General features: G+C 44.5%; 1 protein-coding gene across 7 annotated transcripts in view; it reads right to left on the minus strand.

The window, feature by feature from the left end:
* Positions 1–3,640: 3,640 nt before the first annotated feature.
* The window catches only part of LOC117152412, an 83,035-nt gene continuing 71,176 nt past the window's right edge, over positions 3,641–15,499 (minus strand). For all 7 annotated transcript variants that reach the window (XR_004462794.1, XR_004462793.1, XR_004462795.1 and 4 more), the window contains 2 exons: positions 4,982–5,074; positions 3,641–4,558 (listed from right to left, as the gene is read on the minus strand). Coding sequence is in view for 3 of the 7 variants with exons in the window: in XM_033324149.1 (XP_033180040.1) it covers positions 4,511–4,558; positions 4,982–5,074 (141 nt within the window). In the remaining 4 variants the exon portion in view is untranslated. The remainder of the gene's footprint in view (positions 4,559–4,981; positions 5,075–15,499) is intronic.

The raw sequence follows: 15,499 nt of genomic DNA on the forward strand, positions 1-15,499 counted from the left end.
CCGGCGACGATGGATGCTCGAAACGATCAACGAGCGGTACGCGGCTGAAACATGTCGCGACCAGGACACTTGGCAATCGTGGTCTTCTCGGGACCGAGCACGTCACGTCGTCCGTACGGCACGAGCACGTTTCTTTCACTGCTCGACCGATCTTGCTATCGTCGTCCCGGTCCGGACCATGCTCGAGCTGCATGTCGTCCCGTCTCCTTCCTCAAAGGAAACTGTCACGCTGCTCATTACTCTCTTCGAATACACACGCGACGTCCACTTCAGCGCGCACTTCGTCTCCACCGGTCACTTGTTCTCGCCTTTTCACCCTATCCTCCTTAAATATCCTTCGATTTCGATTCGACGTCTTTTCTCCTTCTATCCGACCGTTCCGAGGCGAGAGGCGCGCTATCCACGAATCGCAGAAATCCCAGTAGACGTACTCGCGTCAAGGATCACCACGGGCAGGAGAAACGGTACGTTCGTGATCGGACCGAGTGGCTCTCTCAGCGCTCTTCCCTTTTTTTTTTTTTTTTTTTCTGTCCTGAAAAGTCAGGTAACAGATCCCTGGAGAAGTATCGTGGGGTGCACGCGGCCTTAGATATCTCAAGTGGAGAGCTACACAGTCGCCGTGGAATCCTGGCAGGCAATGATGATACACACACGCGCGGTGTTTACACACACGAAAAGACTCCCTTTCTTCTCTCTGGCCTCGCTGAGCCGAACTGAGCGTCAACTGAGAGCTCTGCCCGCGGCTCGACGCGCAAACGAGCTGAAGGCGACACGAGCGCGATCTCTCGGATCGTTTGATAACTAAACCCTGGACGGACACGTCTCTCTTCCCCCTACCACTTCGCGCTCTGCCAAGCCGTTAGCCCCGAACCCCTTTCCTACCCTCGTCCATCGCACTCTAATCTGCCTCTCTCCCTTCTCTGCATCGCGCGAGAATCAGCCTGCATAAACGCAGCGAAACACGTATACGCGCGGGCCTCTTCACGAAAATCTCGATATCGCTCGAGCGACTTCTTTCGCGCTTGCAAGCGTTTTCTCCACTGCGAGCACGACTCTTGGCTAAAGAAAGAGACGAAAATAAAACGAAAGGAACGATCTGAACCAGGTCGTAATCCAATCGTCGAACAGCAGGTGCCTCTTCGACTATCCCGCGTACAATTTTCGCGTCCCTTGGGTTACCACGAATCAAAATTTTCGCGTCGGTAGTCTACAGCGCCTTTCCACTTTTTTCGCGCCTCCAACGCGCGATAAATAAGACACGGGAGCTCGTAAAATTTCGTCCTTAACCAAAGAAGTAGGTTTCTCGTCTTTCTCTTTCTCGATCGTTTGCTTCTGTCCGATATTTTAAGTCGAAATAATTCAATTTTCCAAGACTAACGTCATTTCGATCGTTATATTTACGAACGCGTGGTCGCAACTTTTGTCGATCCTCGGCAAGTTCCGTCATCGAACACCGCGTCTTTTACGATACCCATTATCTCGCGGAATAACGACTAGCCGTTATCGTTGCTAAATTATTTGTTTACAAATGTGGCTTCAACACCGAGTAATCGTTCGAATTGCCCGAGTTATCTATCGCCTTGATTTTTACTCCAAATAGTCGCTACACCTATTCGTTTTAGTTCAAACCTTATATTTTTCAATCCATCGAGTCTAGACTCAACAACAACAACAACAACAACAACGACAGAATTACCGTGATAAGACGCGAAAAGTAGCGAAAATGTCGCGATCGTAATACGTTACAGTTCCATATCGCTAAATCAATGTCCACCAATTCCTCGTAGACGCGTAATTATCCTAATGGCCACGTTCTCCGACGTAACAACACAGAGAATTGATCGAAGGAGTCGCGCGAACGAATGACCGAGTCCTCGACCGTTTTCCGCTGTTCTGCACGCGTGACGTCACGCGCGAAAGGAGGAACGGATGATGTCTCGCGACCGCCACGATCTCACTACGGTGCGTGAATCGACGCGCACGTTGTAACGACGCGTGTACGTGCACACGCACACAAGTGCCGACAATACGTCATGGCAGTATTGCAGTCTAAATCTCGGTACTTTTATGGGGCAGTAAAGTAAAACGGTCTGACAACAACTCCGGTGGCACATACGCCTTCCATCTGTCCATCAGGCTCGCGCGCCACTAGATCGCGCCTCGACGTGGGATGCTTCTTAATCGGCAAACGAATTATCAAATTATTCGAACGCCCGTTAGGTTTATCGGCAAATCTATACAACGCTGGTGTCCATCGTCGAGCCTTTTTAAAGCAACCGAGTCAATTTTAAGTTGCGACCGAGTAAAACTTTGTACTTTAGAACCTATTCGTCTATCTGAATCCATCGAGGAGTAAACTGTTCGGGTAACTAGAATATATATGGCCAGTGTTCAGATAAGCAGAGCCAATGAGCAAGAGTCGATTCAACTTTGCGAAAACTAAAATTTCATTGCAATAAATGAAGATTTACTGTGCATAGTCTATATTTGGCTAGTTCCCACGACTTGATATTTTGCGTATACTAAACTGTACGATTTGCATCTTTTTTCGACGGAAGGGCAAAGGCCTTAACATTACGTAGCAACAAAGGTGCAGATAAAAAAGTCCTGAGTGAAATCGTGCAACAGAAGGCATATGAGTATATTTGAATAAGATACTCGACGTGAGTAAACTTGACATTAGAAGCTCCTTCCGACTATTTATGAAGAGATTGAACTTGAAACTAGTAATAAACGATGGCGTTAAAAGGTGATCGAACCTGACTCCGATATAACACACCTGCAAATGGATGATAGCCTTCGGTTACGTAATTGATCCATTAGCGAGAGTTTATTATTGGTGCAATAAATCGCGAGAAATCTATAAATTTCTCTTTTGAGTTTCAAGGTCCACACGACTACGACGTTCGCGCTGACTTTGTTTCTAAACGGTCACGATCGTCCCTCGTAACCACGAGCCTCTAACGATCAACGTCAAATATCTCGACTTTGCGAGAAGATTACATAAAGGAATGGTGGAACAGAATTTTCCAAGATTTCTCTACTTTTCAAGCCATTCCGTCAACAAATCTCGCTGAAGTAAATTTAAGAACGAAATCTTGTTTACAATAGGCGGTATTTAAAATGCAGGCAAAATTTCTGAGGGTAGTATTCCTAGGGACCTAGTATACCCTTAAGGAAAAAGGACAATAGGCTTAATATAACGGGTCCGTAGACCTTTACGATGTATGGGTAATTAAGAAAGGTGTATTTGCCTACGAGACGTCCGTACCGTTCGCACACAAAAACATAGCAAAAAAAGCTATTGCGAGGGTTGCAGGAGTAATTCCAGCGGATTAGAGTAGTGTAGAAAGCAGCACCGAAAATTGTACCGAAACACGACAGCTAGGGTCGAAGAGACCATTGTAAACCGTATAAGTTGTATATCATTGTCCTAAGTTTGTTTTACTTAAAGAATAGCGTACCCAGAGCGGTAACAAGAGTCGAAGAAAATACTGTAAGCTATGTATGTTGTATATCACTGTCATAGACTCGTGTTATTTAACCATTGTTTCCTGTTTCGTAATAGGTAAATTGAGAGAAACGGACGAATAATATCGTCCTAAATAATTTAAATATTAAGTCGTGCAGTTAGGATTTTATTCTTCTCCTTGCATTAATATCTATTAGAAAATTAAAACTTTCGCTATCGGAACTAACCAGTTAGCGAATCTCATTTTATAAGATTACCAACAAAATCGATTCCCTTCGTATAACAGTCGATAATATATCGTTGCCTTGCTTATTCTTAAGTAACGCGCTACTTGAAGTAGAATATATCGAATCACTGTCTGCACCGATATCGGGGTCGTGTGCTATTGTGCTTGCGTAGGAAGTACATGGGAGGCACGAGACCTCTCGTTCGAATAGAAGTGCGATAAATCGCGGGGGAGGCGCGAGCCACCTGACGTTCGTTGTACAGACGACGCGATCATGAATGGGCTTTATAGCAACCCGCCCATTTATAGGTAGTATGCGCGGTTTAGTAGCTTTTAGTGCGACGCAGTTGTATACAATCCTCTGTTTACGGCAAGTACGTACCTAGGAAACAGTACGTTATCGTCGACTTTTTAGCTCGAGGTTTCGAGGTCGGCTACAAGCAGCGAATTAACTCGTCTAGTCCGAACGAGACGTCGGGGGTGATCGTATCACCTTAAAAATTCACGATGTCACTGTTTTCTTCGCGTTCCTCGCTTCTTTTCATCGTTTCGCGCGTCGATTCTCTCTTTCTTTTTTAATATCCAAGTGCATCTGTCGCTTCGTTTAGAAATCGTTTCATAGTCGATTGCCAAGTGTCACTGCGATCGGACATTTTCCAGGTGCAACGAGTTCGCAAAATTCGATAAAATGAATTTTAGGGATCGGTGTTAAGAGGATTGAAACGTTTATCGAACGTACCGTGGGCGAGTAATGGTTTCATTTGAACAAAAAGAAAAGAAAGGAATATAACAGAAATAGACGCGTGCGCAACTCACCTTGTATACCGGCCAGTGTTCCCGGCTGGAACACGCGGGAAAGCCTGAAACATTAGCAAACACCATGAAACGGTGACACATCCAATCGAAAGTGTTTTATAGATATCGCGTTTCTCGGATCGATCGCCACGTTACGTTACTCCCACGCGTCTTACTTTCGTCCTAGGCGCGTTATCTGTGCCACTTTCTTCTCGCAAATTTCAACAATAATATTTCGCGACGATCTTATAATTTTATGGCTAGTATCGTAGACTCAATTTAAATCAAACACGCGCTTCTAAATTGTACAACTGCGATCGAATGAGGGATTCGATCAACTTCGTCGAAGTATTACACGTGACTACGTATGATATATATGTTTTAAATGTACAGAACATTTTTTAATAAATCGTTTAATAAATCTAACACTTTCTGTTAGGATCGAAATTATACGAAACAATGGACGCTTTCAGAAAGATTTGACTCACCTGCTGCACAGCTCGAACGGGTGAAACGTCTTCTCCACGGCGCCGTACACTTTGAGGCCTTTTATTTACAGGTTTATAAAGAAAAACATCAGCCTGAAACAGAAAGAAAGGGAACAATCATTGATCTTGTCATACCTATATCTCGTTAACGTGACTGTATGTAAAAATATTTTTATATATATCGCTCCAGGTATAAAGTTCGGTACCTTGTACAGCCGTTAATCGACCTATAATATGGCCTCTTAGCTTACTACTTTCGAAAACATGTTTCCGTTCCTATATCGATGACGTTTCTCGCCACTTTGGCCAAAGCAACTGGTGATGTCTTTATTATTAAAATCATTTTTTACGAATTTTTCCTGTTGGAACGATACAGAAAAAGTCGAACGCACGGAAACATTTTGAAGAGATCCAGTCCATCACGGTTCTCTTCTAAGGTCGGCAAATTCAATCATGGGCGTGCCTATGAATTTCGATTCGCCGCGCTGAACGTAAATATCGAAATCGAGACTGCAGGTGGAAAACGTGGAAATGCTCTCTGGAGGTGTCTGCGGAGCCAAATCTCTGGGGGTGAGTTTACGGCGGACCGGTGAACGACGCTTGAAGAGAGAGAGAGAGGAAACGTGTCGATTCAGCGTGTAAGAGAGAGACCGTGAGACGCAAAGGAAAATATTTTCGCAACGAAGTACTTTAAGAATTTTCATATCGATTCAATCTTTATCGTTTGAAATCAAAACAAGTCCGTATGATTTGAATCTTAATCAGATACCGTTCAATAAATTAATAGATATCTAAATCTCCACATAAAAATTGGAACCAGATTACAGCTAGTGCCTGGTCAAACTGGAATTGAATCTAGTCACAGAGATAGTAGGACAGTACATAATAGGGAAAATCATAGAATTCTTATTGTACGAACGAATTGTTTATTTCCCGACAAATTCGGATAAAGGAAATTCCTCTGTACATAATTATATATTCATATTCCGTAAACGAGCTGTTCGACGCGTATCTACACAATGATACCCAACAAACTACCGTGTCACGATCTTCCTTCTGGAAAGAGAAACATCTTATCCCAATGGTTAATACACAAATCCTGACCATTTATGCGACACAAAAGGTCGGCCAGTTTCTTGGGACGGTAGGTAGAACGGCACAGACCTACGGAGAAAGCGAGAGAGACGGTAATGGTAAAGCTTGGCGAAATGTGGGCAGGACGTGCCACGAGGAATATTATCGTCATGGAGCGAAGTAAGGGCGAAAAGAAGGGGTGGTCGCGTGAAAAACACGCTAGCCAACATCGGTGTGTACAGAAGAGATTGGTCGAGGGTGCGCAACAGCCGGACACGAGAAAGCTCTTGATTCCCTGCCGTATCTAACCCCAGCGAGGGGTAGCTGTGTTATGCCATTCCTATGAAACGCTTCGCAGAAGCCGTCCATTTACCATTTACGTCGTCCAGTTCGGCCCTGAGCACGCATTTCGCCGTGTAATCGAATTAAAAATCCCATGATTCTCGACGATTACGCGCCATCGCTGTCACAACGATCGCAAGTCGAACGAAATGTTGCTGGCTTTATGCAAATTTTAGCGTAGTCCATGCGAGAAGCTCAAACGAAATCGAGAAAGTCAAAAGACAGAGCATATTTTAATTATGTGACGAGGGTGTAAGACGGTTCTTCGGATATTTAGTTGGAAATAGATTTGTTAGATTTGTGCCTCGAAATTCATAAAATGGTTTATGATAATTATTTTTTAAGGTCTACGGACAGAAAGCTAAACAAACCCTCATAAGATTTACGTCCTTTGGTGCGATGATAGTTAAGAATTATCGAGCGGCTGTTAAAAATATAGCATTCTTAACCTTGACCGGTGGATTACAATGAAATTTATTACCCTCAAAGTTTATTGCTCTCAAACGCACGTTTTCGATAACACCCTCTGTCGCTGTAATGGGTCGATATTTATCGCCTCGTTATCCTATAGGGGTGTTTTATATGGAGCAGATAGATTTTCCAATAAATACAGACTTGTGCAGATACAACGCTTTCATGCCGATTCAAAACGTATACAAAAATTTCTTTTTATCGAATCTTAAACATTCCAGGAAAAAGATTATTCGAACGATGAGTACCAGCTGCGTGTCATTTATCGTTGCGAGACGGTGGGAGCCGAGGCACCACTCAAAAAAAATAAGAGGCATAACGCAGCTGAGATAATTAAAAAAAATCGGATCCCAAAGGAGCCAATGGCAGTCTTAATTCACGCCAGGCAACGGTACTAAAAGTTCAGCAGAAAGGGTTGCACTCATTACGCGGAAACCCCTTACGAGAGATTACGAAACTCGAATCGTGAAAAAAGTTTCTTGCAAAATTACACTCGACGGGGAAACTCTGGCTTTTAGAAGGGTATCTTGAAAATGACGGAGATTACGCTTCAACTTTTATTTACTTAATCCAATTCCACTGGATTATATGACTGAAAACTCCAATAGACTTCGACATGTTCTTAATATGTATTATATATTAAATCATTCAAGCAGCAATCCCTCGGTCGTATACATTTTAATAGTAACTCATCCGCAAAATATATTCTCTTTTCTCTGCTCGAACATTCTTCGACCTCGTTTCGCATTAAACGTCCTCGACATATCTTACGAGGACTATAGGGGAAGAAATCATATTTTCTATTTTTTTTTCTCTCTTGCAAGAAAGCAATTTTTAGATTCAATTGCATCTCGCGTTAAATATGTGCTTTCTCATCGCCTCTACAACCTCCAAAGTATCGCACTTTGTCGTATTTTTCATCGTATTTACAATACGATAACCCACCCCCGTCTACCCCTTTATGCATCCTCGCTTTCCTTCAAAAATTCAAGGCTGAGATTATCCATAAAAATCAACCCTTCCACGGATGCTAACAAACGTGCAAATGTTCATCGATCGTACGTACAGTTACTCACCCTTCTACTACCCCTAAAATCGCCTGTTTCCCTCTTCAAAAATTGCAACCTGAAACTCGACATAGATCGTTTATGGAAGTCAACTGTTCCATAAGGTGCAGCGTGCAAAATGCTCGTTAATCGCTGTCGAGAGAATTGGAATATATCGCGTTGGCCGCGAGGGGTCGAAACCCGTCGTCTCCGCGACTCGGTGAACTGGTTCTGGCGGTCGTCTGGCAGGAGGGGCGGAAAAGGGGTTGAGTCCCATAACCATGTGACGTGACGCGTGCCGTTTTTAGCAGGGCGTCGGGACGCCTTCCGCGTGGAACGCCGCCAGCACCGGGACGCCCTCTCGTTTCCACAGGCAGACGATATGGCCGCGCGACCAATCCCGAACGCCGCTTCCGACATTCGCCTCCAACATGGCAGTGGCGTGCGCTCTACGAGACCGGTCAGACCTCCAATTCCCAGTCTGGGTTTCTCCCTGCGATTCACTAGCCGAGCCACGCTGACCCGAGTTACCGTCGACTGACCTTCTCGCGCTCAATTATCTCCAGGATCCGTCATATACTCGCGAATCGATGTTTTCGAAGATGGAATCTAGATTTTCGAATTTTCCAAGGGAAAAATATTCGATGCGAGTCAAGAATAGTCTCGAGCTCTTTTTCAAATCGTTCGAGAGACCAATATTATTGGTGATTTTGTTCGATAATTTCTCTATGCTCGAACGATTTCTGGGTTGAAGATATATTAGAGGGTGGAGCATTCGTAGGTTGGTATTTCGAAATCTCAGAAAGAGATTTCGAAACGGCATGTTTCTTTAATATCGATCGAAATATCTACCCTCGTCGTAGAACTTTTTCCCGAATACCTTGGAAAGGAACCGCCCTCTCGAGATAAGAAACTTTTTTACGCCGTTGTGTGATATTTTCGACGGTGAAAAGTCACAGGATATTTGAAACAAAGTGATAAAACGATGGATTACTCGATATCGATTCTCAGTGAAAAGTCAACGAAGTTTATCGAGATAAGACGAAGCAAAGAAAAATAGAGCCATAAAGCATGCGATCTAAGCACGACGATGTTGGAGAAACGGCTGATGCGTTTCTCCTAAATCGAACCTAACAAACGGAGGCAATCGCTACTCGCAAATTCCGAAAGGAATAACAAAGAACCAGAAGCTAATTATCCCAGTGATGGCCGATTTATCTCGCTCACGTTCACTCTTTTCCCAGGAAACGTGTTCGAATCGACAAAAGGCGAACACGTCCAAGTTCGGCGACTCCCTTAATGCCGCAATTCCGAGTCTGCTCGCGCTTTTCCTTTTCTTTTTTCTTTTTCCGTTAGCACGCTCGATCGTTTGTATTCCGCGCTCGGCCCGTCGCTCACACGAGTAAACCACGTACACACGTGTACACTGTACACGCGAACGGACGATATGGACCCGCAGATGGAACAAAGTATAAGCGTGGGATATTCCATTTGGCCAGGGACGTGGCGGTGAAAGTGGGCGGAGGGGGCAGGGGGCGAGGGACGGGACAGGGGACCAGCCAGAGCTTAAGAGGGTTTGAAGACCGAAGAAGTGGTGGTGAGGTTCGATGCGAGCTACGTGAGTATATGGCGAGCCGGTATTGAGTCAAGGATGGCTAGACCGTTTCGTGTTCCTGGGGTTGCGTCGTCATGGGAACCGTCCTCATCAGGCAAAGTCTCCCAAGATCTTTCTTCCCTCTTCCGTCCGCCAACTTGCCTTTACCTTGCTCCGTCTCCTTCTTCTCCACCTTTAACTCCTCCTCAGGCTACTCGTCGATTTCCCCTGCAGCTTGTTTTTGCGACACTGTTTTGCATTCTATCGTCGGCTGGCCCGAGATAAAGTCCTCCGTGATGGAGAAACCGCCTCGATGTTCCCAGACTCGGACGAAGACCCGATGATAACGCTGATGGAAACAAGGGTTGCTCCGACCGTCAACTTTACAATGTATCGCGTTCTTGCAACCTAATCGTCCGAGTTTTAAGCTCTTGGCGTCTTGGTTTTTATCTTTATTCGGGCACGCTATATTTAGACTTTGTTCGGTTAGGACAACCTTTCGAACATCGCGGAATTTGCATTCCAGAATTCTGATATTCTTCTACTGTCAGATTTTTCTTCTTCTTACTCACTTTCGTTATACAAAAATAAATGAAGCTTGTCTTACGGATAGCCGATACAGTGTTAAATAAGATTAAGTCGTATATCGGACGAGAAAGATTTCGAGACACTTTCAGACTGATATCGCTATCGTAGGATCAGGCACGGAAGCGATGCCATAGATGGAGAAGGAGGTTATATCACAACCACGCCTCGAAAGATATCCAGATGCCAAGCCTTCGATCTCGCTTCCAGCCCCGACCGGTTTTCTCCACCCTTTCGCTCGAATTTATCGGCGAATTCCTTCGTGTCTCAGCCAGCTTTTCGAGCGATACGCGAAAATACCGCAACACTGGGAAACTCGGCCACCGATCGAACGAACGTTTATCCTGCGGGAGAAGAACCCTCGAGATTTCGTAACGGCCCTCGTGTGTCTCCGAGAGTATTTCCTTAAATCTGAAGGTTGGATCAGCCACAATTTTCTCCGAACTTCTATTCTCGTTTCGCGAGGACACGTCGATTTCCGCTTTCTTCCTCTCTTTCTATTTCACCCCCTTCGCGCGAGTATATTTCTCTTCAGGTGAAATCTTCCCGGGCAACGAAGCGCGTGCCTTTTTCCTGCAACGTTCTATAAATAATTCAACTAAAATAATACGATCCCCTCGCTTGGTCCTAGCCTTTCTTTAGCATTCAATCCTGGCTTTCACCGCCGTGCGTAAACACCATAACCGTCGTGGAATTACTCGAAAGCTGCACGCGGGGAAAACGTGGCCGCTTTATCCTTCCAAGTTTAGTCGTTCTTATTCCTTTTATTTTCTCTTCCGATGCGAAGAAGATCTATTTATTCAAATTTTCGAAAATAATTCTTTCCGACGCGATAAAGGACATTATAAAACGTGAAATTTTCATTATCTTCGGATACTCAGGTGTCGTTCATCTTTGTCAAAAAGTCAAAAGTTCACTTGACATTTCGTTGACATTACTGCTTTCTTAATGCCCCGACGACCGGCTTGTAGCTTGAACTCCCGCGTGTTTTCCGAGCGATTGAAATGATTCAAGACGACCAATATTACATCCGATATATTGATCACGATTTCATATCATTCGTATTATTATTTTAAAGACACATTCGTAACGTTTTGTTTGCGGCATGTATCGCTCTTTTTACTGTTTTATTTAACGCTAGTTAACAGTTTTATAGGATACCGCATGAATGGAAAATGAAAGACGCGAATTCGCGTCTCCGGTCTTCAAAGTGTTAAATATCAGATAACAACTGTCAGTCCGTTGCAAGAAAAACAAAAGACATAGGAAACTAAATTTCCCGAGACAATTAGAGAATTTTGTTATAGAAATTAAAGGAATAACAGCAACGAAATATCCTAAAATTATTATTTGTACGACTTTAAGATAATAATTGGAAGAGAATATACAGATCGCCTAATTGTTTCGAGCAGTTCGTACGTAACATTTTACGATAGCACTCGTCGTTGTTATTACTTCATAAATCAATTTTGTCGCAATCCAAAATTATTTCCTATTATCGTTATATCGTTGAACATTCGTCTGGAAGCGTTGCATAATTTCGACCAAGAGTTTCGAAGCTCGGCTCTTAGAACGGACAAACTATAAGTACGTTCCTCCCTTTGCTTCACCGTCGATCGGCAGTCGTTCGAAACTTTCACAAACGAGGAATTTCCATTGATCCAAAACTCGGACGTACCGATGGTGACCCGAATTTTCAGTGACGTCCTCTCCGATCGGCACCCAAGAATTTTTTCATACGAAGAGAAAGCTGCAACCCCGAAACCTCGAGAGAGAGCGCCCGACGCTTTCCACCGGCTTCATTCGACCCTAGTCGCTCGGACCGTTTGCCCGATCAAACAGTTTACCGTGTTTCTCGACGACACGTTCGTTCGTTAAACGGTAGCTCGCATCTTTCAACGTTCGACGTGTCTACGACGATAAAAGCTGAACTGGAAGATTGCTACGGGATAAAGGTGGCTCGTGTGTTCTCAATTTTATAGAAGAACTCGTTGAAAAGCCTTAGTATTGGCTCGAATAGTGCAGTGGATAGTAATTCTTTCTTGAAAATTGTCTTATCTCGTAATGTATGGAATGTTTCGACGTTTCGAAGCTTCCGGCGTTACGTAATTTTACAATATTTCGAATATCGCACGCAGAAACAGATACAGCGTTTTTACTAACGCTACGACGACCATCGAAGCCTGTATCTGTTCGTTTCTTTAGACGTTTCTTTGATCGTTCATTTCTCTACCTTTTTATTTTCTAAATATTCGGAGATATCGAATTTTTAGAAATCGAGTTTTTCCAAGAACGTGACGGAAATCGTATCTTTTTAATTCTTGGTGGGAAACTAGCCGTCATAATGTTAAGCTCGCTTGGTCTAATTCTGCATCAAGTTCGCGCCCAGATAAACAATCACGATCTAGCTGACTATGAGAATGGTATTTTCGGCATGGAATAGACCGAGGATTTGGCGGGACAAGGCAACCGAGTTTCCGAAAACGATTACAATGTTTCGGTGACGCGTATGATGAAAGAGATCTGTGACGAGTCGACACGAGCCGAATCGCGCAAAGCACAGCTGCGAGAAATGCACACCTATAGGTACTAAGCATCGACGGACCGCGCGCGACCATAAAATGATCGTAAAAACTTAATTTTACGAGAGGCATAATATATTTGCCACCACCAGCGCCGTCGCCGCCACCACCGGCAGCACCATAGCCGCCCAACAACAAACGGTTAACCAGCGCCGGGGTAGAATTTCGTAGACGAACTCGCGGCACGCGCGACCAATTCCACGGAATTCTTCGAAGCAAGTGATTTTTTCCGTAACACGAGAGACCTCTTTCCATAACTCACAGCGAAGAGTTTGAAGATCCCCTTGAAAATCCTATCGAGGTCAGAAAGCAGTTTCTTCGAGCTTGCTTAGAAGAAATTTCATCTCGTATTCTGTTTTCTTTGACTTTATTTTATCACTGGATTTCAAGACCTGGAATCTTCAATTTATAGTCTCGTGTCTTTTACCTAAATTCAACTCAACGACAAGAAAGGTCTTGGCGTTAATTCATAATCTTGACAGCGATCTTAATTGCTTGACCGATTCTATAAGATGAAACAGCCAGATTTCAAATTATTGGTCGAAATAGGAACCAAGGAACCTTCGTTTAGCGAACAATACTTAAAGGAACTCGCGAGATCGTCGAACGCGAAGAAATCTCGACAAAGAATCTAATTCGTGGATCCGGTCGAAGCGATTCCCGCGCAGCGAGTAGCGCAGTTCGCCCGAAAGGACGAGGCCGGAACATAATTTCCTTTACGACCAATTAGTAGATCCAGAAACACATCTACGCCATTCGATGGCCGAGGAGGGAGAAAAAAAAACGAGGAAGATGAGCAGCCAGAGAAAGGTAGAAGGGGAAGAAGTTTGTGGTAATCTCTTAAAACGCGTTCCAAGCCCAAAGTCTCACGACCGTTCTCGCTTTTCGGATTTTTACCCGATGAAATGCCGCGAGAGCCACGAAGTTGGAACGTCGAGAACGACCGAAATTGAGGTATATATAATCAGCCAGCTCCATGAGGTGGGTGGTCCCGACGCGCGAACCTCGTTTAAAATGACCGCCGCGTCATGAGAACGTGAAGAGGATCCGCACCGACCTCTTCCTCTTCTGCTTTCTTGCCTTTTCCGTGCCGCGTGTCTTCGGGGGGAGTCGATAATTGCGGATGTTCAACGCCGCGAATTTCTCCTGTATCTTCCTGTATCCCATCTTTAGTCGGTTCTTCGATTTTTCTTTAACCACACGGAGCGGACGACGATCGTCGAAGGATGGAAGGGTTCTAGGAGAATTATGTAACAGAGGTTCGGAAACTGTCCGGTATACTAATTTTGACGTTATATGGTTTGCTCTATCCAACAATCTCTATTTTAAGCGTGTTCGAAAGGTTCTACCACGTTCCATAATCATCCTGCGAGAGTTAAAGAAATCATTGTAACCGTAGTCGGTCGGACCACGCGAGTTTAACTACCTTTATCGAAGCGATAAAGTTTATTATTTACAACGCGCAGTAAGATTAAAAGAACATTTCTCGAACCGTTCGCGGCCGATTAATTTCCATTTGTCGACGAGCTGAAAAGAATTTCTATAAAGATAAATTTCTTTCGATGCAACGTTTCCGAAACGGCGATCCGCCCAGCCTTCTTCGCTCCACGACCGCCTTTTCCACGAACAGGCGAGAAACTGTCACGGTATCCCATTAGCCGTCCGACAAAGTAGTCGATTTCACGAGTAACAAGGTAACGAGTCGACGATAAGCGTCCTTTTTTTCTCTCTTTCGAAAATCTTTTGTTTGCCTTGGAAAAACCGCGGAATTATTAAGATCTCGCGACTCTGAAGACCTCCCGATTTTCGAAACAATCGTCAAAAATCGTCGCCTGTAGTTCGATTCAAACGATACTATATAAAATTATCAAAGTGCCGAGATTCTTTCAACCTCTAGACACAGTCAGCTACGTAATACTCGTTTGCAACTTACGTCCATTAAACGTGCGTATCGAAAGAAATAGGGTGGACCTCGGCAGCGACGTAACAACTATAAATTGGAATTCTTATTTCGATCCGATTCGCTTGGCGACGGGATTCGCCTCGATCTTCCGCGAATAAAGAACACGGAAATTCCGAAGCCGAAGAAAATTCGCGTCTCGCGTTATATCCTGCTGTAGATATTCGCAGAAGAGTTTTCTACGAGCGGCCAAATGCCTTCGCGAGTCTGCGTACGTACGAGAGAACGTTAAGAAGGCGACGAACGAAATACACAACTGGCTGTAAATAAAGACGTCGCGAGTGCGTGCAGCACGCGCGAATGCCTCTTCGTCCGAATCGATCAATCGGCGTTACAACCGCGAAGAACGTGCGCAAATTGGGAATCGCGTGTCACAATCCTCTATGTCCGCGTCTAAGATGGCTAAACGGGCTGTTATAGGTGCGAGAGTAGTCCGCGCTACCGGCAATTACTTTAACGACGCATATTAATCGGCACAATAAAGCCTGTTACGAGGGTATAATTACAATATTGAATTATGGCCGACGTTTATTCTTGTCACGCGATATTAACGGCGCCGTTGCTCACGCAGGCCGTTGTCGTTTATGCGTTCATTCACAACCTCGCGGACACTGGATTAGCAAAAGTCAAGTGAGAGACTTGTCTTCCACCCACAAGCCCCTCTTTTCCCGGCCATTCCCTCGTTTCTATCTTTCTTCCACCGTTTCTGTCCCTTCTTCTCGTCGTTGGTTCTCTTTGTTACTGCCGGATTCATTGGCCGCGCTGATGTCTCTATTTCAATGTCCACGGAACTTGACAAACTGGTACCGCTTCGCGGAACGACTTCCCGATTTCTTCTGGCGCGTTTAATGGCGGCGCGTTGCC

This window comes from Bombus impatiens, unplaced genomic scaffold (genome assembly GCF_000188095.3).
Source record: "Bombus impatiens unplaced genomic scaffold, BIMP_2.2 scf_1506, whole genome shotgun sequence".
Classification (NCBI taxonomy): domain Eukaryota; kingdom Metazoa; phylum Arthropoda; class Insecta; order Hymenoptera; family Apidae; genus Bombus; species Bombus impatiens.